At 49.4% G+C, this 26617-nt stretch overlaps 1 protein-coding gene and 1 long non-coding RNA gene across 3 annotated transcripts in view; one reads left to right on the forward strand and one right to left on the reverse strand.

Moving 5' to 3' along the window:
- Window positions 1–733: 733 nt before the first annotated feature.
- LOC123479151 (uncharacterized) lies at window positions 734–18051 on the forward strand. The gene is made up of 3 exons (XR_006654687.2): window positions 734–871; window positions 16467–16568; window positions 17926–18051. It is a non-coding gene; the product is annotated as an uncharacterized lncRNA (long non-coding RNA).
- Window positions 14682–26617, reverse strand: part of MYOM3 (myomesin 3) — a 44610-nt gene continuing 32674 nt past the window's right edge. For both annotated transcript variants that reach the window (XM_024554822.4, XM_053921302.2), the window contains 13 exons: window positions 25990–26126; window positions 24231–24375; window positions 24035–24094; window positions 23616–23683; window positions 22513–22623; window positions 20767–20854; window positions 20181–20219; window positions 19818–19926; window positions 18523–18686; window positions 18274–18310; window positions 18062–18084; window positions 16244–16299; window positions 14682–15301 (listed from right to left, as the gene is read on the reverse strand). In XM_024554822.4, the coding sequence (XP_024410590.2) occupies window positions 15038–15301; window positions 16244–16299; window positions 18062–18084; window positions 18274–18310; window positions 18523–18686; window positions 19818–19926; window positions 20181–20219; window positions 20767–20854; window positions 22513–22623; window positions 23616–23683; window positions 24035–24094; window positions 24231–24375; window positions 25990–26126 (1301 nt within the window). In that variant the 3' untranslated portion in view covers window positions 14682–15037. The remainder of the gene's footprint in view (window positions 15302–16243; window positions 16300–18061; window positions 18085–18273; window positions 18311–18522; window positions 18687–19817; window positions 19927–20180; window positions 20220–20766; window positions 20855–22512; window positions 22624–23615; window positions 23684–24034; window positions 24095–24230; window positions 24376–25989; window positions 26127–26617) is intronic.

A 26617-nucleotide genomic window follows, 5' to 3' on the forward strand; every position in this document is an offset into this window, starting at 1 on the left:
TCCAGCGATCAGGCAGAACCTAACATAAGCTTGTAAAAATCCGAACAGTGCCCACCTCTGAAGCGGCTTGACTGGCAAAGGTTCGTGCAGGTTCATGAAGAAACCTTCTGTGTTGGTAACAATGTCCTGCGTCCTGATTGAGGTGTTGGTATTCTTGTCTTATATATTTGTCCAAATTCATCAGACTGTACACTTAAGCCTTGTGCATTTTTCTGCATGCAAAAGGTATCTCAACAATAATTTAAAACACAATTTTAAAAGACACAGTGAGCTCCCACATTTTAGATGTTGAACAAGCTTGGACTGATCTCTTCCTTAAAACCAGCTCTGGAGGAACTCGAAGCAAGAGAAAAACCTACATTCCAGAGCCTATGGAAAATAACCGTGAGGCCGCCCTTCTGCTCCTTGCCTGGCCACCCCGCCTGTAGGCAGAGTCTGTCTTGAACCTGAGTGTGGTAGGTAGGTAGCTACTGCCTGGGGAGGAGACCTTTGAGGAGGTGGGGGGGAGTCCCCAGTAACCTGGGGTTACCTGGGGGTGGGGGTGCTCACGGTCCTGGGGCTCACCCACTTCCCTCTCATTAAAGTCATAAGGCTGACCTAAATTGGGACTTAAACTTGGACTCTTCCCGCTACTTACCCAGACATTTGCTGATGGACACCTGATTTGATTCTTATAATTGAGCCACACAAACTGAAAGCTTTTCAGTTTCACTTTCCTTTTCCCCTGCTGACTCTTGATTGCATGCATAAGCGTAGATTTTTTCCCATAGAGCAGGCTTTATTTTTTGTCTTTTAAAACTGTTCCCACCGTGACAATTCCTTCCGTACGCACATGTAACATGAGTTTCCTCATTTTCTCACCATTTTCAAAGTAAGTATTATTTCCACATTTGTTTCTTTCATAATTGCCTCTTCCTGGTGCTTTCGGGATTCTCACTGGCCTTATGCTTATTGGCTATTACGGGGTGGATAATGTAGGAAAAGTTACTTGGGCACATGGACAGCAACACAATAGAGTAACGGACCGTGTGCCGTTCAGAGCGGTGAGTGTAAAACTACCTCTCACTGTAGCCGATGCCATCTGTCGGTGGAGGGAAGAGTTGGCATTCTTTTTTCTGGAGTTTTAATGTCTGCGGATCTGTAGACATTGAAATTTAGGTGGGAAAGCTTCTCTACACATGCTGTTCATTACATGTAATAGACATCTTGTCAATGCGTGCAGGTCTCCTTCGTTCTTCTCATGGCAGCCTAGTGGCCCACGGTGTCCGGGTCCTACACCATCGCTTATTTGATCGTTCCCCTGTTGATGGACATTGAGGCTGTTCCTCGGTTCCTCTTTCTTACACTATAGATAGTCCCATGAAATGTGTATCTTTAGGTTGAAATGTGCATTTGTTTGATTTTCTATGAAGTTGAGCATCTTTTTGTATGTTTATCGGTCATGTCCATAGGTAAACGTCTACTGCATGATTTTCAGGTGCTACACAATAGTAAAAGGTATGGCGACGTCGCAGCTTATCCGGGCAAACTATATCATGTTGAACATTGTGTTGTTTCTTCAGTGGCAAAATCAAATGCCTTTTCTATCTCCAGAACTGTCTTAAAGAGGGAAAAGTTGTCCAGTCGACCAGCTGTCTGAAAAATGCCCTGCAGTTAGTGAACTGCCTTTTGACACCCGTGTCAGGGGGTTTCAGATATTTATATTTTACTGTGGAGATAGAAGAGCGTGATTTTTTACGTGTTTGCCTGAAAACTGACAGCCAGCCAAACTTCTACACTCTCCTCTATTATTCTAAAAAAGTAATTGTCAAATTGTAGTTGGATAAGCATTATACCAGAACCATTTTGATTCATATGTGTGTGTGTGTGTGTGTTTGTATACCTGTCTTTTAAATTAGGACCTGTTTTATTTGTCCATGGGAAGATTCAGAGCATCATAATTTGTCAGAAAAGGGGAAACATAGACCTGAAACTCATAGGACAAACTTTTTAGCATTTTAAGGATTTTTCTTCTTAGCGTCCCTCAAGGGCACTTTACTTGACCAGTTTATACGGCTGAGTAGTATCAACATTAAAGATTTTTACATCAGCTTGAATTTTGTTTGTAATTGGTTTGTCCTGCTGTGTTTATCTTGACTTACGACGCTGCATCCTAGTTGATGGATTTAACACATCCCCTTTGAGCAATCGGCAGGTAATTATAGACCCTGTGATTTCCTACCCTGCATCCTCGGGAAGGACCCTTGCCTGCCTGCCTCCCTGCTTTAATTTTTCTATTGAGATTGAGACACATATTGTGAAATTCATAGCCTGCACTAATCCTCAGTGCTTGATAGATTTTTGGATATGAACACATCCATGTGACCATAACCCAAGTCAAGATGGACAATGTTTTCGGCAACCCAGAGAACTTCCTCATGCCTCTTCTGAGTATATGTCACCCCCTTCTGGAGGTAACCACCATGCTGACTTCCATTATCATCAGCTTTGCCTGTTCTTGTACATACGGTATGTGTTCTTGTGTGCGGCTCCTTTTGTTCAGTCTTCTTTGAGATTCATCCACACTGTTGAGTGTGCAAAGAGCAGTTTTGTTGTCTTGGCTGGTGTGGCTCAGTGGATTGAGTGCCAGCCTGTGAACCAAAGGGTCGCCGGTTCAATTCCCAATCAGGGCACATGCCTGGGTTGCAGGCCAGGTCCCCAGTGGGCGATTGCGAGAGGCAAGCACAAATTGATGTTTCTCTCCTTCTCTTTCTCCTCCCTTCCTCTCTCTCTAAAAATAAATAAATAAAATCTTTAAAAAAAGCTCTTTAGTTGTTGCTGTGCAGTATTATTCTATTGTATGACTACCACAGTTTATTCATCTGTTCATCTGTTGATTATCCAAATTGTTTCCAGTCATTGGCTCTTATGCAAAACATTCTCGTACGTGTCTTTTTGCGCAGTTATTTCTCTTGAATACTTAGAACGGGACTTGTTGAATGAGAAGATAGCCATATATTTAGTTGTAGAAAAATCTGATGCTAAATATATGAACAGATTTCCAAAGAGGCTCCACCGTTTATACTCCTACCAGCAAGAGATGAGCATTTCCGTTGCTCCAGGTCCTCATGAGCACTTGTCATTCATTGTCAGTCTTTTTAATCTAGCCATTCTGATGGTGTGTTGTGGCATTTCTTTGTGGGTTTAGTTTGTATTTCAACTAAGGCTTTAAGTTTTTATCTATAAGCCATTATATTTTGTGCAGTGGAATATGCCAATCACCTAAAATGGCTTCTGAGATAACTGGGGAGCTGTCACCAATTTGCTATTCCCAGCCTGGGAATCGGTATCCTGCTGGCTTTACGAATGCCTCTGTGTGTGTGTGTGTGTGTGTGTGTGTACTTGGCAAGTCTTTGTTTTAGGGAAGAAGCTTTCTCTAGAATGCTCTTAGCCTATGCAGCCATGTCAGGTGACTCCACCTGTGATAAACCCTTCAGATAAGGTAACTTTTGAGTTTTAGTAAAGATCTTTGTGAGTCCATGTCCCAGAGAGTCAGTTCAGAGCCTGTTCACATAGGATTGGGAAGGGAAAGGTGAGAAATTTGAGTGGTTCTGCCTCTTAAATACCAATCTGGGTGAGAAAAGCCTGAGGGAGTGAATTTTGCTGGCGTAGACACACATTGTAAGTGCTGTAGCCGCCTCCAGGGCATGTTGAATGGGGCCATTGTTGGATCAGAGGTAAACCTCCGGACTCTAAATGACAGCGCAGGCGTTATCTGCTCGGTGAGGCCCACCCTCTTCGCTCTATTTAAAATGGAACGCTCCCAATCCTTTTTACCTTGCTCCTTTTTCCCCATTACCCTTACCATTTTCAAACAAAATTTATCTATTTATTATTGTGCCACTTACAAGGTATGGTTTCTACTCTGCAAACTACATTTCTGCTCCTCCGGTTGGTCCCCACTGGACTCGGCAGGTAGACGATGCAAGGGGAGGCTGCAAGGGTGGTGGAGGAGGAAGAAGGGACTTGCTCCTTCCAGTTTGTTTCCTGTTCCCATCAGGGTCTCCCCAGCAACAGATCTTACTCCAGCATAGGCAGCAGCTGACGCTTCTAACAGCAGAAGCATCTGCAGGCATGACCCTCACCAGCACCAGCACCAGCCAAGCAGCGCCTCCTTCTTAGGGGTCTGACTTTCACTTCTGCAGGGCTCGCCTCCGAGTTTCTCAGTTTCAACTCCTCCCTTTGTTCCCCCTGCCCTGGCGTGCTTAGCTGCTTCCTGCCCGTGCTACCTCTGTGAGAGCTTAGTCTTCTCCTTTCGCCCTTCAGTTACCAAGTGAACAACGTTATGCCTTGTTAACAATTCTTTATATTAAATCCTCTAGGTTCACATCTCCGATGTGATTTCTGTCTCCTGAAGCCAACCTTCCTTCCTTCCTTCCCTCCTTCCTTCCCTTCACAATGGGGTAAATCAGAATTATTTTTTATGTCTTCTTCTGACAAGATGGTATAAGCTCAGATTAGATCACCTGTTGGAGTTTCTGCAGTGGTTATTACCCAAAGAGGAATAATTTAGGCCATTTAATATTTTTAGTGGCACATATTTTAGCCAAACTCACCTTTCAGGAACAAAATTTTAAATTGCTCCTGAACTCTGGGGATCACAGAGACAATATAAACTATGTTGAATCAGGAGGAATTTTGAGATGTTTAAAAACAACCTTCCAAGTGAAATGAGCACCTCTGTTGCTTGAAATGGACAGGGTTGGTCTCCAGTGGAGATTAATATCATGAAGGCGTTTCTTAGCAACCGTGGCAGAAACAGTATTTGTACGTAACAGGGCTTTAATTCTTCCAGGAAAAGAAACCCCACTTTATTTAATTATGAAAGAGCACTGACAGGAATCAGCCTTAGGAAATTGAATCAATGTCATTTGGAGGTGCAGGAAGGGACCAAGAGACATGGGCCTCATCACTCACTGTCTTTAGGGCCTCCCCCTTATTGTACGTTTGGCAGGCAGGGTGAGAAAGAAGTCCAGTCCAGGCTGAGATAAAAACGGCAGACTCTCATCCAGCTGAGTTTCCCCTTCCCCAGACTCAGAGTCCTGCGGGGTGGAGACAATGTCTTCTAGGCATCTTCTCTGATTCGTCCACCCCTGCTGCTGCTTTGGGTCTCCCCAGGGCTGGGGAAGGGGGAAGGACAGGTCTTCCTTGGTGGCTTCAGTTGTCATCTGGCATTGGTGCCTGGGCGTGTGGTAGAAGTCCCAGGATGGCTTGTGAGCTGCTTGTTGTGGATTTTTTTGAGATCCTCTCTCTGGGGATCGCTGCTGGCAGTTCCACAGAGTGGGGGACAGACGCCTCCTCTGGCTGGCCACCCCGCCTCACCTTCTGTGTCTGAGAGTCTCAGAGCCAGCCTCTGCGTGGATGTCACCTGGCTTCTGGCAAACTCTCTTGGGCAGATTTATGTTTGGGCATCTCTCTCCTGACAGTCCCCTTGGGGTCTGCCCACGGAGAGCACGCGTATTCACCATGCGGTAGGTTAAACTTCTCTCCCTGCAGACAGATATTTTACCAGTTTTTAAAGCGTGCATTTCAGTGGCATTGTACATTCACAATGTTGTGTAACCATTACTGTTTCTGTTTCCAGAAGTTTTCATTGTTCCAAATAGAAGCTCCACGCCCTTTAACAGTAACTCCCCACTCCCTCCTCCCAGCTCTCGGTGACCTCTCTCCTACTTTTTATCTCCACGAATTTGCCTATTGTAGGTTCCTCTTGTAAGTGGAATAAATACAACATTTGTCCTTTTGTGTCTGGCTTTCAAGTCTCCTCTATGTTATAGCATGTGTCAGAATTTTATTCCTTTTAAAGAATAGATGATATGCCGTTGTATGTATCTACTACATTTTGCTTATCCACTTATCTGCTGATAAACGCTTATGAGTTTTGACCGCTTGGCTGTTGTGAATAGTGCCACTGCGAAGGGTACACATGTCTGCTCGAGGCCTTGTTTTCTCCGATTTGGGGAATGTTCCTGATGATATTATTGTTTATTTGTTCGCGTACTCATTGTCTCCCTTCCACCAGAAAACAGACCCCAATGCCTAGAACAGTGCCTGACTCACCGTAGGAGCTCAACACACGTTTTTGAAATGAACGAGTTTCTCAGGTAAACCGAACAGGGAATTATAAAAGTAACCCACCTCATGGAGCTGGTAAGGGGGTTACATGCAACCCCCCATGTCGCACCGCAAGGCCCCAGTGCCTGGCCACAGTTCACCTTACATTAGCTCTGAGTCTAAAGGGATACTTCCCAGCCCAGGTTCCTGAAGATCGTGACTGCTTTTTTGGCTTCTATTTACTCTCTGTTTCTAGCTAAGATTTTTTGACCTTCTCCCATTTGCCCAAAGTCGAGAGGGCACCAAATATCAAGATGATTAAGCCCTGGCTGGTGTAGCTCAGTGGATTGAGTGCCAACCTGTGAACTGGAGGGGTCGCTGGTTCGGTTCCCAGTCAGGGCACATGCCTGGGTTGTGGGCCAGGTCCCCAGTTGGGGGTGTATGAGAGGCCTATATATTTTTTTCTCTTTGTAAAAAAAGCATATAGGGCAAGTTTATTATAGAGATTTTGAAAATACAGATAAGAGAAGAAAATAAACATGAGTTGTAATCCCATCATCCAGAGAATTCACTAACATGTGGATGTTTATTTTGGTCTCTAAAAGGTAGAGTTTTCATTTTAATAAGATAAAATCACCTTCTGTATACTGTTTGAAATCTGCCTTTTGATTTTTTTAAAAGGTTTTATTTATTTAATTTTAGAGAGGGGGGAAGGAAGGAGAGAGGGGAACGAGAGAGGGAAACAGCAATGTGTGGTTGCCTCTCACATGCCCCCTACTGGGGACCTGGCCCGCAACCCAGACATGTGCCCTGACTGGGAATCCAACCAGCGACCCTTTGGTTCGCAGGCTGGCACTCAATCCACTGAGCCACACCAGCCAGGCGAAATCTGCCTTTTGATTTTTACAATCTATTCTGAACAACTTTCCACGCATCTCAATATTTTTTCTGCAACATCATTTTTGAGAATGGCACTAAACATGATACTGGGTTGTAATTGTATATTATGCAGATTAGCCTTAGAGCTTCCATATAGGTCACAAATACTTTTCTCAGTTGGCTTTTACTTCCTAACTTTTATGGCGAGCTCGTCCTTTCATTGGCTGGCCATGGTCCAATAAAACCAGCCATTCCTCTGGGTAGCCACCCGATAAATGGCATTTCTCCTGTGGGCAGGGCCCACGCGTGTTCTGCTCATCACTGTATGGCCAGAGCCTAGAGTGAAATAGCAACTCAGCAAATATGTGTTGGCTGATTGGCTAACTTCTGACCGTAGGGGAAGGCCGAGGTGCCATCACTGGTTGCTGGTGTCCATTCTTACCATATAGCTTGTCTGTTTTCAACCTCGTAATTCATGCCCTTTGACCCAGTAATTTCTCTTCTACAATCTATCCTAGAGAATTTTCCAGAGATGCCAGCAAACACTTTTTTATCTATATACAAGGATGTCCATCCCAGTTTTATTTACAGTAGTGAAAAATTGGAAACTATTTCTAGCAATATGGAAATGATACATAACTACATAGTAGAGAAACACTAAAATGGGGTTTGGAATGCTTTTTGCTGATGTGAGAAAATCCTCATGGTTTAATGGCATATGAAAAACACAGAGTGTAAAGTCATATGTGAGCTCTCTCAACTCGGTTAAGCCTAGCATGGAGAACACCAAAATAATCTTAACAACTGGCGCATGAATTGGGAATGCTTTCAGCTCCAAGGAACCAAAAACCTGATTTATGGTGCCATAGGCCCAAGGGGCTTATTTTTCTCTCCCAAGTAGTCTGGAGGTCTGAGGGCCTGGGGTCAGCCTCTTGGTGATGTCAGGGGGGTATCCCTGCCACTCTCTTTTCTTTATGGTCACGGGATGGCTGCGTCAGCTCCAGGCATCCTATCTAGATTTGAGGCAGGAAGGGAGAAGGGGATTAACACTGCCTGCAGCGTCTGTTCCTTTATTGGGATCATCAAGACCCTACCGAGGTGCCCCAGCACATTTCTGCTCAGGTGCCAGAACCGTGTCCTAGGGCTGTGTCCAGCTACAAGGGCCCTGGGGACCTGAATTTTTAGCTTCGCAGTCTGCAGAGTGGAGGTGGCAATGGGGAAAGGGTAAGAATCCCTGTTGGGTTAGTTAATAAACTGTGTCTTCCCTCTGTGCTTATTTCTGGCTGGTGGACTTATGGATATTTTTGCTTTTCTTCCCGATTCATTTCTTTCCTGTCTAATATGCCTACCAGAAGCATTTATAATTTCTGAAATTGAAAAAAATACAACAGATACCTACTTTAAAATCCCCCTGTGAGGCTGTGGGCTCCTGTGGAAGTGTCTACAATGTCATCACTCAAAAATGTACGGAAGAAACTATTTGATTCTGTGGCAGCTGGATTGACCAGTCTATCCTCCCCAGCAGACTGTGGCCCCAGGGCCCCGCTCCCAGGCCAGGGAGTGGTTGCGAGGGGAAGTCTACCATTTGTTTCATTCCTATCAGGCACTGTACTAGTCACTTGGTAAGCGTCCCCGCATCTAACAGCAGTCTTTCTTTTTCAGACGTGGTGAAAAAGGCTTAAATAAGAAGTCACACATGACATAAAGTGAAGCTGGACCTCAGAGTATAGTGTCAAGCTCTAATTTTGTATGTTCCTATCATATCATAAGCTCAGCAGAGATTGTGTTGAACGAATGCAGAGTTGATGGATCATTTGGATGTGTAAAAACTATAGCCGTGACTTGATAGTTCTTTCTTGTGGGGCATCTACGTGACCACTAATTTTAATTAGTGAGGTTAAAAAATGACAGGCTATTTAAATTGCCTGCAAGAGACGTACTCTGTGCTCACTTGCCTGTGTCTGTTGCCCTTGACTAAGTGCTGGATATATAACTAATTTGACTCCAGATGAAAATGCAGCTGAGGACTGATTGCCCATGGCATCTTCAAATTTCTTATTATAAAGAAATTCAAACACATACAAAAGTAGAGAGAATAGTAGTATGAACCCCATATATTTATCACCCAGCTTCAAGAGAATTACAATATTCTGCTAACTTTTTCATTTATATCCCTTCCTCCCATTTTTGCCCCCCAAACTGGAGTATTTAAAGCAAGCACAAACACTCATTCCACCACGAACATTTCTATGATTGGAATGAAAAGATTTTTGTGTGGCCCTGCGTTTCTCTTTCTTTAGATCGGCTAGCCCAGGAAGCGATGACTTAGAAAAGTCAGGCGCAGAGACTTCTGGGAGGCCCAGGAGAGGAGAGGTGCACTCCTCGCAGGCTGTGCAGTTTGTTCTGCTCTCAACCCAGGGCTCTTCTTGGCTGAAACTCCTCCAGCCTCAGGATTTATACTTTTCTCGAATGCTGAAAATAAGAAATCTGGCTTCCTGTAACTGGAGACATCTGGGGAATGTTGCTTCTGAATCCGTTTTTGGTGTGAACATGTCACCCAAGTCGCTTGAAGTGATTTGGAAATTTTAAGGCATCGAAAGCGTCTGACTGGAGTGGAGGCTGAGTGGGTGGATGTTCATTGTTACACAGGCCGGTTGTTTTCCATTGTGGCTCCTGCTTCCTATATCTTTCCTGTTTACCACTCTCAATGCTTATAGGCCAAGGATGGCAGGTATTTGAAAGGGACTGATGGGTGAAAGGTGGCAGAACAGGTGTAGGGGAGGAGTGGTGGCCAGTGGTATGATAAAGGGGGTATCTACTGGTTCCCAGGCCTTCTTCAGCCTGCACACCCCGCCTGGCTGCCTGCAGCCCAGCATGCCGAGAGGTCCATGAGGGTTGCTGGAGAACGCTGTGGTGGTGTGTTTGCTGCTGGGCTCCAGCAGATAAGGGAGACCAAGTTCCTGACTTCCTGAGTCCCATGCAGGGTACCGGGACCAGGCTAGACCAATTGAGATATTTCCCAGGATAAGCCAGTAAAAGAATAATGCAAGGAGCAATCGGAGTTATAGCTAGGGAGGAACAAGAGGGGTCCAGCAAGCAGGATGCTGGGAGTAGTTTAGGCCATGGGCAGGAGTGGAAACCACTGGGACCAGATCGGGAACAGGAGAATAGAGTATGAATGAGGTGAAGCGGGAGAGTCTGGCTTCATTGGAGGATGGCATGCCACTGCCACCTACTACCCTGGGCTCGGGAGATACAGAATAGATGAAATGGAGAAGACCCCGTGGGGAGGGAGGTAGCTGCTTTATAACTCTGAACTTGTTTTGGTTACAACATTTCCGACAACATTCTTTCACTGTTGGTGAGTTTTTCCACACCAACAACCAGTTCTCCAAGCCCCCAGCCCCCGGATGTCAGAATTGTTACCCTACAGTGTTACTTCAATTCCAACACTAATTACCCAAGGCCAGTGTCAGATCCCACAGGTTTGAGGGCTCAGTCCCACAAGACCACCCTCACTTCAGATACCAGTCGAAAGTCCCTGTGCCACCTGCACTTGTGACTAACCAGCTGTAACCCGAGGGGTCCCATGACTTCCTCCTCAGACTCGATAATTTGATAGAACAGCTCATAAAACTCAGGGAAACATTTTACTTCCATTTACTGGTTTACTATAAAGAATGCAAATGAACAACCAAGGGAAGAGGTGCAAGGAGTGTGGGGTGGAGTTACCACGCCCCCTCTGGCTGTACTGCCCTCCAAGCACCTTGATGTGCCCACAAACCTGGGAGCCCCGCAAATCCCATCATGTAGGGGTTTTTATGGCGGTATCGTTACTTTGGCATGATGGATCAAATCATTGATCATCGGTGATTCAGTCAATCTCTAGCCCTCAATCTCTAGCTCTTCTCCTGCCCCTGCAAGTTGGGGGTAGGGCTGAAAGTTCCAAGCCTGTGATCATGCCTTGGTCTCTCTGGAGACCAGCTCCCATCCTCTAAGAGCTCATTAGCATACAAAAGACACATCACCCTGGAGCTTCCAGGGGTCAGGAGCTGTGAGTCAGGAACCAGGGACAAAGACTAAACATTTATTTTTTATTATATCACAATATCCTTCAGCAAGGTTTATCCTACTTTCTCCTACCTGAGTGGGTTGAGGTTTCAGTGGGATTAAGTGGGAAGAACTAAGAGAACAGTGAAAGTTCCCAGGGACCTCCAACCCCTCTGTCCCACTCTTGGGACCTGCCCTGTCCATGTCTTCCTGGGTGGGACCCTAAAGTTGAATCCAGCTGAGCCTGGGCTCTGGGAGGTGGAAGCAGGGAAGAGAGGGCAGAGCAAACAAGGGTGATGGGGGATGTGGGTCTTCAGGAAGCTTGCTGAAGCATGCTGCTCTGGGGATTCTGTCCAGGGAGACCAGACAAACAGAAACTGTCCATATGCAGCACAACAGCTCAGCTCCCAGATTGGTTTCTCACCAAATAACAGAGTTCATAGCAACTTCAGCCACATGATGCACTGCTTCTGAGCGGCTTCTTAGCATGCAAAGCTCACTTCCCACCAGCAGGGGGCGCTCACACCGTGTTCCAGGAGGGCCAAGAGTGGGATAAATGGATAAATGCTACTGGGAGAACTTGTGACAAATTGCTGTGTACCATGGTCCCCCACCTATTCCCCCTCCTCTGGTGGAGAAAAATTTACCCTTCCTGAAAGATGGAGCCAAGAAGCCACTTCCATTTACACATCTGCTCACTGATTTGCTCATTCATTACTTTGGCAGTTCTCACGTGTTTATTGAGAATGTATGATTGCTTCGCCTCTGGGCTCCAGGCTCCATGTAACCCTCTGCATTGCTCAGGGCCAGCGTGGCAGAGCAGAATGTCCTCTGAACCAGGACAAAGGGGCTCTAGTTCTTGTCTTGACCCTGCCATTTACCACTCAGGTTCTCAGCTGCCATATCTGCGAAAATGGGGCTAGCAATGCTGTTCCATTAATCTGGTGACCACTGAGATATTGAAACCCGAAAAGTCTGTGTTCGTGCCGCCTGTCACTACCAGAACCAGTAAGTAGAGGCAAGGATTGAATCTTTGTAGGCGCTTTATTCAGATGCTGTGATCTATGAAGACAGTGGGTTATATATCCTCAAAAACCGTCTTAATATCTCAAGCTGACCTTTTTATGAGGAGAAGAAGGGGTAGTAAGTAAGAGGTTTGGGAAAAAGGTCAATTGGATAAGCGTTGCAGACCAGGAGTGATTTTCTTAGAACTTTTTTATCCGTTGATCAACAGCAACTCACACACCCTCTCCACCACTTTGTGCCCTGGGGCACAAAGGTTGAATTGCTTGTTGACCTCCTGGAGTCAGTAGTCTGCATTCCAGTTCCTGAATAACAGCTTTCCACACGCCTTAATCACTTAAGCCTATCAACTAAGGCTAATCAACTAAGGCTAAAATATTTAACTCGTGAGTTCCCCTGTCAATATGAGAATGCTTGGTTTGTGACATTTTTCGTGTGGTGCCTCTGACATTTATTGTCATTATCGCAATCTCTGCCTCCCTCCCTGTGTTGGAGTGATGATTACATGAAGGAGAAGGGAGGGTGCTTTGTGTGAAGATGAAATACCTATGTAAGCGTGTCCAGGCTGCTGTTGGGAGTTAAGTGCATGGGTACTGTGCTGTGCTGATTTCTTTGAAATTGGTGACATCCTCCATCGATGCATGTAAGAAGCCAAGTCTCTCCACTGACATTCCAAGTATGAGAGTGGGAGGGAGAGTGAGCACAAGCCTTTTTCTTTACCGTGTCATCAAGAGAAGAGAAAAGCAAAGGAGGACTGAGTTCTGGGAAGTAATAAAGATCTCAGTGTCAGCTTGATGGGGCACTCAAATGTTGGAAAAAATTTTGTTTCAGGCAATAGCTAATAAGCTTAGTAATCTATGTATGTAAAAAGCTATTATTTCAGGAGTTGAAGGTATGCCCCGCCCTGACTCCAGGAGACCGGAAGCAGGTCCACCTTTGTGCCCCAGGAGGACTGCAAGCAGTCCGGATCATATCTGAGCCATTGTGCTCCAGGGTGAGACACCCACAGCCCAGGGCACAGATGAAAGAATGCTACAGCTTTTTATCTGATTAACTTTTCCCCTGAATTCCAATGCCCTTACCTACTCTTTTCTTCTCCTTATAAAAAGGGCTGGTTTAAAATGGAATTGAAGACGGCCTGTTAGGGTACATAACCCGTCTTCTTCTCAGATCACCGGCCGTCTGAACAAAGTGCCCCAAAACATTCAATCCCTGTCTCTACCTATTGGGTCTGGTAGGTGACAGGCAGTATGAATGCTGGCTTTACCAGTTTCAAGCTGAAAGGGCCCTCGGAAATGAACTTTCAGCCTTCTTTTTTTAAATTTAATTTTATGTATTGACTTAGAGAGAGAGAAGAAGGGAGAGAGATTGATTTGTTGTTATGCGTTCATTGGGTGATTCTTGTATGAGCCCTCACAGCAGATTGAACCTGCAACCCTGGCACATTGGGACATGCTAACCTCGCCATGGCTCAGCCTTCTTTATAGGCGGGAAATCGAGGGCCAGAGAAAGGAAAATAATCACCCAAGGTGTGTTTGCCCCTAAGACCTGCACAATTCCCCATACCCATTCCCAGCCAGGGCACGTTCGGGTCCCCTGCCTCCCTCCTGCACCCTTGAACCCCTGGCCTGACCACCATGAGCCCAGAATAAGAGCTGGGGGATATAAGTTACCCACCATGCCCGGTGCGTGTGCAGGTGGTGGAGGGAGGAGTGATTCATTTTACCTTAAGTTCAGAAGTCATTTCAGAAACCAGAGGTACATTATCTTCCAGTGCTGGAACTATAGGTGATTTTTATTTTCTCCTTTATGGTTTTCATGATTTTCCAACATTTCACAACAAACATCTAAAACTTTATAAACCTCACCCAATCCAAATCTTGTTTTCAATAAGAAGAAAATTGGAGAGTGTTGAAATGCCCAGCTCTGAACTGAGGTCTGCCAAGCAAAGCCACCTGGTGTCTGTCACAGCAGGCAGAGGCCCCGAGCTGGGAGAAGTCCCGAAGGTCATCCAACTCACCAGCCTGGCACCCAGCGCCGCCAGGGCAGCGTCACCCCACCCTTGCCTTTGCTCTCACCATGCCCCACTCTTGAAATGTCCTCGTCCCATCACTCCCCGCCAACTTGGACTCATTTTTCAGGGTCCAACCCAATTCTGCTAGTTCCGTGAAGGGGTTTTAAAGCCCTCGTCCCTTTGGGACAAACGTCTGCCTCTCCCCTGTGACCACCAGTGGCACTTTATTTGCACCGTTTTATAACCCTTAGCCTCTGCCTTGTCCTGGAGCCTTTGCACCCAGGCCTGACTCTCCCAGTGGGCTGACGCCTCCTCGAGAGCGGGGCCTGGATAATATTTATCTTTGTGCTCCCAACGCCATCCTCAGCCTGGCACACGCTGGGTGGTTGTGGAACTTACAGGAATGGAAAATAGAGTACCCTAGAAGAGGGCTGTTGGGCTATACGGCTCTCCAGCAGGGCTGACAGCCCTGGCACTATTCACACTTGGGGCTGGAGAAGTCCGTGAGGTGGGGAGCTGTGGTGTTTCGCAGCGCCCCTGCCTCTGCTGATAGACACATCTGTCAATAGACACCCCCACCTGTGCCAACCAAAAATTTGGACATCGCCTTTTGCCCCCCAGATTGAGAACCACTGGTATATGGTTTATAAAGGGTGTTCATAAACGACCCCCAGGAGTAGGCATTCCCGTCTGGTAGATGAGAAAGGCAAGCTCATGGAGAGTGCAGAGTTGAGACTGGGTCTCGCATGTGGATGTCTCATTCCAAGTCCAGGGCTGATCCCACCATCCTGGAGGGCTCTTGGAACCCCAGAAATGTCTTTGCTGTTCCACTGTGGTGTGTCCACTCCGTCCTACCCCCATGTCCCGGTTTCCACCTTGTCCCTTTCCCCTCTGCCCAGCCCCCTGGGCCTGTGCCAGGCTGTGACTCACTGGTTGACCTTACTGGTCCATGTAGATGAGGCCTCAGGCTGTGCCTCATCATATATCCTTCAGCACCTTGAGCTCCTCCCCATGCTTGAACACGCTGATGGTGACCTGGCCCGTCTCCGAGCCGTACTTATTCTTGACGAAGACGCCATAGCGCCCGCTGTCCTCACTGTTGACCTTCTCAATGGTGATGGTGACCTCTGACCCCCTCACCTCCATGTGGTAGCGGTCAAGGAAGGTGACAGGCTGGTCATTCTTCAGCCAAGAAATTTCAGGGGCAGGGTCTCCTGAGATGATGCAGGTCAGGCACAGGGTCTGGAAGGATGGGGAGGGAACACTTAGTCATCTCAATATAACCCCGGCATTCACCTCCACCACCCCGGAGAGCTCCCAGTGCAAGCTGTCCCTGTGATAAGTCCTTTCTGCGTGTTTTAGTGTGCCACATAAAGAGAACATTAAAGGGAGACACTTTTTACTTTAACCGCACGTCCTCCATCCTCAGCTTTTCTACAAGAAGACTCACGAGTGAGGATCTCAGGCCATTATTATTCTGACAATTAATGGGCCCTAGAATGGCCTGCACTTTGCTTTATTGCTTTCTGTTGCATGTATGTCATTATGCAAATAAGGCTATGTTGCTTTCATACAAAGATTTATAAATTAAGTTTGAAAATTCTTGAAGAAGCTATAACTCAGAGCCTTATCGTGGTCAAATACTCAGAGTCTGGAGCTGGGTTGCCTCCGCTCTGCCCTTTCAAGCGGTGCAACCTTAGGTAGGTCCTTTAGTCTCTCTGGGCCTCAGTTGCCTCAGCTATAGAGCGTGCCCAGTAATAACACGCCATTTCATGGGGTTACCTGGATGGTTAAACAAGCTAAAATAGGTAACACGTGTGCATTATAGTGCCTGGCACAAAGTAAGCACCGCGATCACGGTAGCTCTCATTTTCTAGAATATTAGACTTGCATAATTTCAGCCCTGGAAGGAGTTTTAGGGATCATCTCATTTAACTCCTAATGGAAACAGGTTCACAGACATTAGTCTATGACACTCCGAGATCCGGCAGAGCCGAGGGGAGCACCCCCCGTGGGCCTGGCACCAGGCTGAGGGGCTTTCCTTTATACTACAGGTGACCAGTGAGGTCGCTTGGCCAGGCTCTGGAATCCACAGTGCTACGCTGTTTTGTGTCGTGACTTTTGATGGCTACGTGAAGGAACACGGCACGGGACTGCCGGCTGTGGGCTGGGGACAGTCAGTACCTTATCCTCCATGATTGTGGCCACATCTGGCAGGCCCCTCACCACCTTGGCACGATCTGGAAGGCAAAAGCAAGACCCCCAGTGGTGAGTGTTTCCCTGCAGACTGCTTCCCAGAAGCAAATTTCCACCGAGTTGAGGCTTGTTTTTAAGCAATGTTCTTTTTTTCTATTTTTAGCATTTTGGGGTGGAAATCTTTACGTTGTTTCCTTGCCTTCATAAATAGGGGACATAATGTGTTTCTGTCACTGACTTGAAGTCACCATCATGATGGGTGGTACCTGGAGGTGACAATGAGGTGCTCCTCCCTCAAGAATTGGGAAAGAAGGTAAGTCAAATTGCTCAGAGCCTTAAACGGGCAAATTGCACACAATAGGGGTTGATGAACCAGAGATCCAAGAGGAGGGACAGGAAAAGTGGGATGGAAGCTTTTGGGATAGTGAGTCTGGTCGAGGGGGGACCTGGTGGCCATTGTGGGTGGGTAAGAAGACTGGTTGTACATCACTAAGCAGGAAGTCAATATATTCCTGAGGCTGCATTTGAGGCTGTGGGGGTGGAAGGGGTGGGTACCTCGGACCCTAGAGGACAGACCAGGGAGGTGCGAGAGCCTGGCTGGCTGGTGTCAGTCTGCTGGACGTAAGGGGGCAGGACACTGAACTGGGGAGGGGGGAGAAGGCCCCAGAGATGGGAGCCGTTGAGTGTCCACCAGGTGGGCGAAATGGTTCCCTTCCCTTGACTCTTGATTCCAAAGGCCCAGCAACCATACATGGTAGATTCAGCTTCCTTCTTTTAGAGTCCTGGACAGGTGTCCTGTCTAGGGACACGTATTCCAGGATGGGAGGGGATAGTCTCGCTGGGTAAGTGATGAGAGTGGCAGCATGACGGGCTTGAGGTCCTCCACGATCACGTCAGAACTCCTCCTGGCAAGGTGCGGGAGGAGGGGTCTCCGGGCTGCGCTCTTCCCCCCAAAGAGGCCACCCCCCTGCAAGGACTCCCCACTGCACGGTCACATAGACCCCCACCACGGCCCCTTCCAGCTTATATTTATGAACACCGATGCCTGCACTTCCTGCCAAGTGGGGACACTCAGGGACAATGTCTCCATGTAAGGTGAATTCTGTGCCCCCTCAAGTGACCCCCAAGCTAGCAGAGTTTTCGTTCTTCTGTTTCTCAAAGTCATTCAGTTTCCTTCCTTGTTGTCACGCTGTGGGGGGCTGCTTTGCTCTGCGGCCAGAAGTCTTTTCCTCATTGAAATTGCTGCTTCTGATCTGCTGGGCCAGTGGGACCAGACAGTCAGTCTCTTAGAACTGGGTAGTTTAGAACTGGCGAGGGCAGACCTGATGAAGTTCAAGTGCACGGACTTGGTGGTGGCACCCTGGGCACCTTAGACACTGTGCCCTATCCATCTGGGTTTGGGGCTGGGCCCTTGATTAGATAAGGCCTCAGGGTCCCAACAGCCAGAACCAGCTTCAGCTTTAAAGCTGTCCTCTCCCTACACCTCCCTCGGAGAGGCCAGCCCAGCCTTGTTCTTGTCTATCCCCTGCCTGTCGGGTTCTACCTGACATTGCACCTGACGTTGCCCATGAACCTGCTCGGCACTGGGCTCACGCTGGGCGCTTCCACACCCACAGTCTCAGGTACCTTCAGACTCCGTATCCATCTGTCTTCACACTGCCACTGCCCAGGTCTCCCTGGCAGCTCCGTGACAGCTTAGAGCCACACAGACCCCAGTGGGACTTCCACAGCCTGCGAGGAGGCATAAGCTCCCTGGAAGCCACCCCAACCCCAGAAATGAAAACAGCAGAAAGACTGTGGACTTACTCTTCTCGATGATGGCCAGGGCTCTGAAAAACAGAAATGGAAAAAAAGGCTCAAGGTTCCATTTGTTGAAGGACAGTCCTGCCCGGGTAGGGGCGAGGGGATGGCGAGGGAGAGGAAGAGCTGGACAGGGATCCCAGAAAGGACTCCTGTGCACAGTTCACACCATACCAAGGGGCCTATGATTTACACTGAGAAATACAGAGGCAACTTACTTCAGTCTCTGGTGCTCAGCCATGGCGTCCTCAAAGGCTGTGAGAAGGAAATAGGGGAAGGGAAATGGGAGTGTCAGGGCGTCTGCCGCTGTGACCCCCAGGTACAGGGCTCAGGGCTGACGGGTCCTGCACGCTCTCTTCCCTCCCAGTCCAGTGTTCTCTTGGGGCAATGCCAGGTTGGGTGGGGGTATGGGAATCCCCCCAAAGCCCATGGGGTGTTCACTGAGGACAGACAGGTGGACGGCTCACCTTGCCCCGAGAGATCGGTCGAGAGCTGCCGGGCTTCCTTCCCGGCAGCTATCTCCAGGGTGTATTTGCCCTTGTCTGAGTCTTTGGGATCCAGGATGTGGAGCCAGATCTCATCCAGAGTGGTGCCAGCCCTCACCCGATCGCCGCTCTCCAGGCGTTTCTCTCTGAATACAAGGGCAAATGTGTGGTTAACATGGTGCAGCCCGTCGGTGCTGCTCGGGGCAGGCTGCCTGCCTGCAGGTCTGCAGGCCTCCTGCCCCCAACTCCTCTCCGGGGGGTTTGTTTCCAGGTTTGTGGTGACCACCCATGAGACATTCCTTAACTCTCCATCCACTCATCCATTCATCATCCATCCATCCATCCGTCCAGCCAGCCATCAACTCCTGTGGAGCATCAGCGATGTGCCACTGTTCTGTCTGTACTTGGGACCTGTCCTGCAGGCTGGGAGTGGGAGGAAGTGGTGCTTCAGGGTCAGTGACCGCCAGTCACTTCCTCACCTCTTCATCCTCCTCATCTAAACCCTTCAGGGTTTCTCCCAGTCACTCCTCTAGCCCTTAGAAAAGATATAAACTTTTTTTTTTTTTTTTTTTAACTTCAAGTTCATTCCTGGAGCAACACGTCCCCAGGGTTGTGTTGTAGAAATGATAACTCCAGGCCTAGTCAAAGGGCCCAGAAACTCTAGAGAAGGAGCTCCATTGTCCGGGAATTCAACTTGGCCTTGGCTCTCACTCACTTGACACACTTGTCCAGGTCAGTCTAGCCTTCTCCACAGAATGAGTGCAGCAACGTCTGCTCCACAAGGCTGAGGCGTGCAAATGGCAAGACACCCTGGGAAAATTCTGCTCTCCAGTGATCTGGGGTCACTAAGTTCACGGCCAAGTCCTCATGGATACCTTATCTACCCTGCCTTCAAGTCTTGACTCTCAGTTAGTTATCAGCCCCACAGGCCCCTCTGCCTGAGCCTGAGGTTACTGAGGCTGCAGGGACCCACGTGGGCACCCGGACCCACCTGACTGTCTGGTTCTCTGTCGTCCCTGCACCCTCCCCTCCCCCAGTTCCAGATGCTGCTCTAAGACTGTGATCCCTCTGTGGATATGGATATTCTTGGAAAATGGTCCTACCACCAGGCTACCCACTTTCTCTGGGGGATATCCCTTCTGCTCCCCATTCCTCACTCCCTCTGTGGGCAACAGGACCAGTGGGAGACCCTGTCTGCCGGTCCCTTGGGACGGGGCCGGGGCAGGTGCTGGGCCCCGCTACAGCCTGGCTAGGGCTCTAGGGGAAAGCCGACCTACTTGTGGAACCAGGTGGTTTTCATGTACTCCACGTTGTAGTACTTGACCTTGCTGAAGATCCGGATCCCCTCCTCAGTCCCCTGGACTTTCAGCGGGGTCGCAGAGAGGACTGGGGAGGCAGAGGAGAAGCGTGAGTCTTCCCCAAGCTCTTTTGGGCAGCATAGTTTGCGGCCCGCCAGCTTGTCCCTGCTCTCAGGGTGCAGTGGGGGGATGCAGTGTTGTGAGGAGGCGGGAACTTCTCCTCTCCTCTGACCCCCATCTTTGAGTTTGGAGATGAAACCCACCCATAGGAGCCAAAGCCAGTTGTAGGTCCCCTGGAGGTGATTTGGCATCTGGGCAGGGCAAAAAGAGGGGCTTACTTACCACCAATCCTGCCCAGCTCAGTGAAGACGGCATCCAGGGCTGGAGGGAGACAGAGAGAATGGTCAACTGATGTCAGGCTCCCCTGTGGACACATCAGGGTGAGGACTCCCTAAGAAGGGCCGTGGAGCTCATGAGCAGCTCTTGGGGCACAGGGAGCTCTGCCGGATGAGTCCTGTGGCTCAGGGATGGACAGGGTCTAGGGCACTCAGTGACTGATGGGGCGGGGCACCACGGTTGGAGAACACCTGGGCCAACCTGACAATTTTCTGTCTAGCTGAGCCAACCAGCTGGGTGAGGAGCCCTGGGCCCACTGTGGGGCAGAGGAGTGAACTTGGGCCTTGAGTCTTAAAGCCCGGACTCGCTGTAGTGTGTGTCAGTGACTGTGGACACCAGTGTCACACAGACCAGGCCCCTGCCACTGACTAACTGTGCAGCCTTGGGTGGGTCACTTAACCTCTCTGGACCTCAGTGGCCCCCAGTGACGTGGGGATCCCATTCATTTTAACCCACAGGTTGCATCACTGTCTCTTGGTTCCATGTGATCACCTTACAGCCCTCCCAGCCCATCTCCACTGCCAGCTCCTACCTTCACCTGTAAGGTCCAGTATGGTGTCATCCTCCCCGCGGTCATCAGAAACCACCGCTCTATACGTTCCCATGTCCTCTTTGGACAGCTGGAAAGAGGGGTGAGTGGAGGCAGGGTCAGTCTGGGCTCCAGAAGGAGTCATGGACAGCAAGGCAGCCATGCTCCAGGACGGCCTGCCTGTCTCTGTGATCTCAGGCAAGACCCTTCTCCTCCCTGGGCCTCCGTTTACCCATCTGGAGTGGGGGAGCTCTAAGGCTCCTGCCAGCTCCAGAGCCCTCTGATTCCAACTCGGAGCTTGTCTGGCTCTGAGGAAGTGGTGGGGTGCAGAGCTGAGAGCAGCTGCCCTGAGCAGAGCATGGGGACCCCTCCTTGTGGAGCTTGTCTGCACCTGGCACACCCTCCACCTGGGCTGCCCTGCTTCCTGGGGGCCCCTGGAAAGAGGGACCCCTCTGTAGTTCTCCAGAAAGGGGTATGTGATTTCTCCCAGGACAAGAGGGTCCTCTGTGGCACATGCTTGTTAACCTCAAAGTGAAGCCTGAATCAACACTCAGCAAACCAGTAACTTGGGTGGCCCTTGTAAAGTGAGGTCCAGAGGTCAGAGGTAACCTCTCAGTACACAGTGTCTCCTGCAGGGCCTGAGGAGCCCTGCCTCTGTCACCTCAGAGGGCCTCCCACCCCGACTGTTTCTACGGAGTGTGCTGTGAGGCAGCACCCCAGGCAGAGGCAGCTCCTAACTTGGGGATCAAAGGGCTGAACCCCAACAGTCTCTCCTAGGTCCTTTCCCTCCTCCCCCAGGGCAGGCTCCGAAGTCCCCGCCACACCTCAGGGAAGGTGGCTGGAGTGACTTCTGACCCCACTGTCTAGCCTTGAGCCTATGTCCTTAAACCCTCTGAGGCTCAGTTTAGAGCCATCTAAATGGTGGCGTGATCCTTGCCCCAGCTACGTGCTCTCGCTGCTGCGAGGGTCAAGGGAGGTGACTCTTCGAGAGCCAGAGAGTTCTGCCCCAAGGGGCCGGTTGATTATGAGACTCAGCTGCCATGAAGCACCTTCTCGATGCCAAGCCCTGTGTGAAGAGCCTACACCATGATGACAGAGTCCGACCTGGCACGGTCCTGGCTAGGGTTTGGGAGAAGACCCTGACACCATCATTCCCTTCCCAGCCAGCAAACCCGCCTTCACGCCAGCCCACCTTGGCGGCCAGGGAGGCTGCAGAAATCTGCAGCAGGTCAGAAAACATTGATTGTCTGGGAGCAAGACTTGCCTTTCCATCTTAACCCGGTCACACTCCTAGAGGCCATGGGGGACGTGGGTGGGTGAACTGAGTTCCAGCCCTGGTGCGCAGGCTTCCTGCCCTAAATTCCCAGACTCTCAGGGCAGGAAGGAGGCTTTGAGGGAACATCCCTCCCAACCCTCCCATGTTCCCTGTGGAAACCGAGGTCAGAGGGGAACAGTGCCCAGCCCGAGGTCACACAGGGCCAGGGCCAGGGCTGGAGTCCACACAAAAGGAAAACCAGTATCACTGATCCTGCCTTTATTTAACACAGGGGTATTGTTTCCCCCATGGTCTTTTCTTTGCATTAATTTTGACTTTTAAAAATATCGTGTGAAATATTTTTTATCTCGATTACTGAGTTTTTAGTGGCCCCTGAAGTTTTGTACCTGTGGTGAGCGCCTCACGTGCCTCAGCCTAGCCCCAGCCCATTCCCGGCTCCCGGCCAGTGCTCCTGGCACTGCGGCCGCCCTCACCTCCTCAATGCAGAGAAGCCCCGCTCCAGTCTGCGGGTCGAACTGGCCGTCGGGTGTCTCTTTCTTCTGGAAGAACCACTGGAAGCGGGTTTCCTTCTTGGTGTTGGTCACCTGAGGGAGTGGGGCACGAGGCTCCATCAGGTTTCCTCTTTCTAACTAAACACTCAGCTCATCAGAATTTTTTTTTTTACATGTGTGACCCCCAGACTCCTTGTACACACACACCCTCACCGTATGCATCAGCCATCTTCTCCCTCACATGTACGTCTCTGCTGGCTTCTGAAGTTTGGACTTTGGCTAATGGTGTTCCCTCTGCCTCTTGATCCCTCCCTCCTCTATTTTTCCTTGTAAATGCCTATGCATCTTAGATTCAAGTTAAATGTCACCTCCTTCAGGAAGCCTTCCTTGAAGCACCCCAGAGTGCTTGGATCACAGCAGGAGGCATGCTGTTTTCCAAGGGTCCTGATTCTGACCCCTGGGCTCCTAGAAGCCCACTGCCTTGTAGAGAGTCTGGTGCACAGTAGGTGCTTTGAGTTTGCTGAATGGATGTGCTTCTGGGAGAGTACCCACCCCACCTTGCCCTCCCCTAGTTTCCTAAAGAGGCTGCAAGGTGCTGAGAAGGAGCACCGCTTGCAGTCAGGCAGACACTAGGTTCCACCTCTTGGTCTTGAGCTATTTCCCCATTTTTCTCATCCGTAATGTCGGGGGAATAACGCCCAAGTCACAGATGCTTGTGAGGCGGAGACATAAAATGCCGTGAAGCACTGGGCAGAGCATCTGACAAGGCTGCCAATAGACACAGGGGACCTCCTCAACATATAGACCCCTCACTTGCTCTCAGACACCTGGCCCCCAAAAAACCCTTCCGGTACAGCTTGGAGATTGGGTTCAAGGCCAACCCAACTCACACTCATTCTGCTCCCTGGGCTGGCTTTACCTTCTGGTTAGTCTCCCTGGGGCTACTTTCCAGGTGTGGGATCAGCCAAGCCCAGGGTACTGATTTTGGGGCAGTGGGGCAAATACAGCCACCCGACTTGGGGGCAAGCCAAAGATATCACCCCAGTGGGCCCGGGAGCAGGGCTGGAGGCAGGGACGGGATTTGCCTTGCATGTCAGCAACACTTGGCAGTCCTCTGTGACCTTCCACTGTAAGAACTCCTCGAAATAGGGACCTGCGAGTGCAAAACAAACACACCTGCCAGTCAGAGCTCCAGGCTCAGCCAGCTGGGGTAAGGGCAGCTAGTGGTCACTGGGATCCTCAGATTCTGTCCCCACCAGGGCAAGAGCTGGGGGAAAGCGGGGCAGGAGCTCAGGGTGCAAAATTTAAGAAGGTGTTGAATTCTCTGGTTGGACAAGTATTGTTTGGTTCTGGCATGGGGACAGAGCTGGGTTGAATTGCAGTGGCCCTCCCTCAGGGGCCCAGCGGGGCTGAGGGACCTATTAACCCATTAGCCCAGAATCCCCCAGCACTGACCACTGGCGTGGTGTTCCAGGCCTTTGAACTTCACCCCAGAGACTCTTACCTTGTTTTCTCTTCCAGTCCCTTCTCTTAGCATCTGCCTTCCTCAGAAGTTTGTCAAAATCTGTGAACACACAGGGAGGGACCAGTGTGAGCCAAGAGGAGAACAGGTCCAGAGAGGGGCAGCGGGTGCACAGAAGAGCCCAGAGCTGAGAGCTGAGGCTGGACGCATGGGGCGGGGAGGGCAGGGCGCAGCTGACCGTCGTCCACCAGTGCCAGGGTGATCTGGTTTTTGGCTTTTCCGTCTTGGAGCTGAGCCGTGTACGACCCTTTGTCGTCCTCGGACAGTTCCTGGATGATCACTTCCACCAGGCCCTTCTCTCGGTCAAAGTTGATTTTGCGGTTCTGGGGAGAACAAACCCCGAGAATCATTGTTGCTCTTTTCTGATCCCAGGGAATTTGCACTGTGAGGCACCAACTGGGGTGCTGTTGCACTTGGGGGTGATATGTGCAGAGTTAGAAGCCTTCAGAGATGGGGAGGGAACCCTGGATAACCCTCTGCTGCTTATAGAGTTGGGTTCTCCCCACACTCAGTCCCCAAAAGCACACCAGAGGTCCAAAAGACATCCCTAAGGTGCCACTTTTTTTTTTGTTATTTTCTACTTCTTTTACAATTCTTCATAAAAGTATAAAGGATAATATTTAAAAAGCCTGCACACTCGCTACCCAGAGTTAACACTCATTTATGTTTTGCCATGTTTTAACAGTTTTTAAAAGTTTTCTTTTCCAGTTTTAAATCTTTTTTAAAAAAAGATTTTACATATTTTTAGAGAGAGGGGAAGGGAAGGAGAAAGGGAGAGAAACATCAATATGTGGTTGCCTCTCGTGCACCCCCTACTGGGGCTTTTCCAGATTTAGAACCTTATTCCCTCTGGCCTTACTTGTATGTGTGGTTTGAGTGAACCATCTAGTTTTATTTGTATTTCTACTGGGGCCACCGATAGTCCTGGTGCTGCGTACTAGGAGTCTACACTTTGTAACACTTCCTCTGCCATGTGCCAAGGTCATGCTTAATTGTAAGCAGAATATTCAAACTGATTTTCTCATTTGCTCCTCCTGATTCTGGGACAGCCAGCCGCATTGTGCAGATGCAGAAGCGGAGGCACAGAGAGGTGAAGGGTCCTGCCCCAGGGCGCACAGTACAACCTGGGGGAGGGGGTGATGATATGGGTCCTGTGACATCCAGCCCCGAGTTCTTTCTCCTCTGTCAGAACCAGAGCCCTCTCTAGAACACATAGTTTCTGAGGGCGATAAGATCCATAAATAATATGATCTCATGATTGGATCTCTCATGAGATTGAAATTGTTATGTTTGTAACTAAAAACCGTTGAATACAGGCAACTCATGCGGGTCACCTAATAAAAAGCAATGGAATGCCACAACTGTGATAGGAAGAAATAAAAGCAATATGATTTTCAACACGTAGGTGCTCAGGTACACTCTCATTCATTCTGCGCTGCTTTATAATAAATTGGTTTGAATTTAAGCGAAGTAAGGAAAGCAAAATGATCAGAAACGATTCTACACAGGAACAGGAAAACGAATGAAAGAGCATGGGTGGAGTGTCTACTTGAATAAAAACTATTCAGTGTATATTGAAACTGCAAAAATTCTCTGTGCATCTCAGAGTTAGGGTCTAGACTTGGGCAATTATAGGCATGAATGTAGGTTTTCCATCTGAAGAATGTCTGGTGGGACGTTCAAAAGTTGTAAGCGGCATGAGAAATTCTTTCTGAGATCGTCCCTCACATTGGCAAGCACCTACAATCCCTGCTATCTGCCTCCCAGGCGCTGAAAACCAGATGTCCCCCCACCCCATCCCCGTCCCCATCATTGCGACAGCCCACCAAAGCACGTGGCCGTTTCTAAAACGTCCGCTAGGGGGCGCCCCCGACCTGTGGGGAACCACTGCGGGGGTGGGGCCTGGAACTTCCCTTAGGAATCAGAGGTCCAGTTACCGGTGAGCTGAAGATCTCCTTCTGGTTGAAGATTAGATGCAGCTCTGCAGCCGGAGATAACTTTTCTACTTCCAGCCACAGCCGAACCTCTCCTCGCTCAAGGATGTCAATGTTCCAGCCGGAGATCAGCTTGATCACTGGGAGGGAGAGGACAGAGCACAGGAAGAAGGGGGTGGGGCCTCCTCCCCTCCCTACTCCGACCAGCCCCTCCCTGTACACACTGTTGGCCTTCTGTGAAGTGCTTGGATGACAGAAGGAGACAGATTGGGGTGGGGTCCTGAGGGGGGTGTTACGCTTGCTTGTTCTATTCACTTTTGGGAAGTGTTTCCTCTTCCCCTGGCTCTAAGGCCAAGCGAGCTTCTCATGCTGGCTAGACACTGGATCCCTGAGGATTTTCAAAAGCCTAATATCCTTGGTCAGGCCCCCAGGTTCTGATTTGTCTGGGCCTTGGCTTGGGCATCAGGATTTTCAAAAGTTCCTGGGGTGATTCCAATGTGCACCCCCGTTTATGACCCCTGCATGCTACTGGGCAGCGGCTTCCTCATTCCATTTCACCGACAACTGCTGACACCCAGGTCTCTGGCCCTCCAGCCCCGTGATGACCCCACTCTCTGTCCCTGGCCCCCCA

This window comes from Desmodus rotundus, chromosome 3 (genome assembly GCF_022682495.2).
Source record: "Desmodus rotundus isolate HL8 chromosome 3, HLdesRot8A.1, whole genome shotgun sequence".
Classification (NCBI taxonomy): Eukaryota; Metazoa; Chordata; class Mammalia; order Chiroptera; family Phyllostomidae; genus Desmodus; species Desmodus rotundus.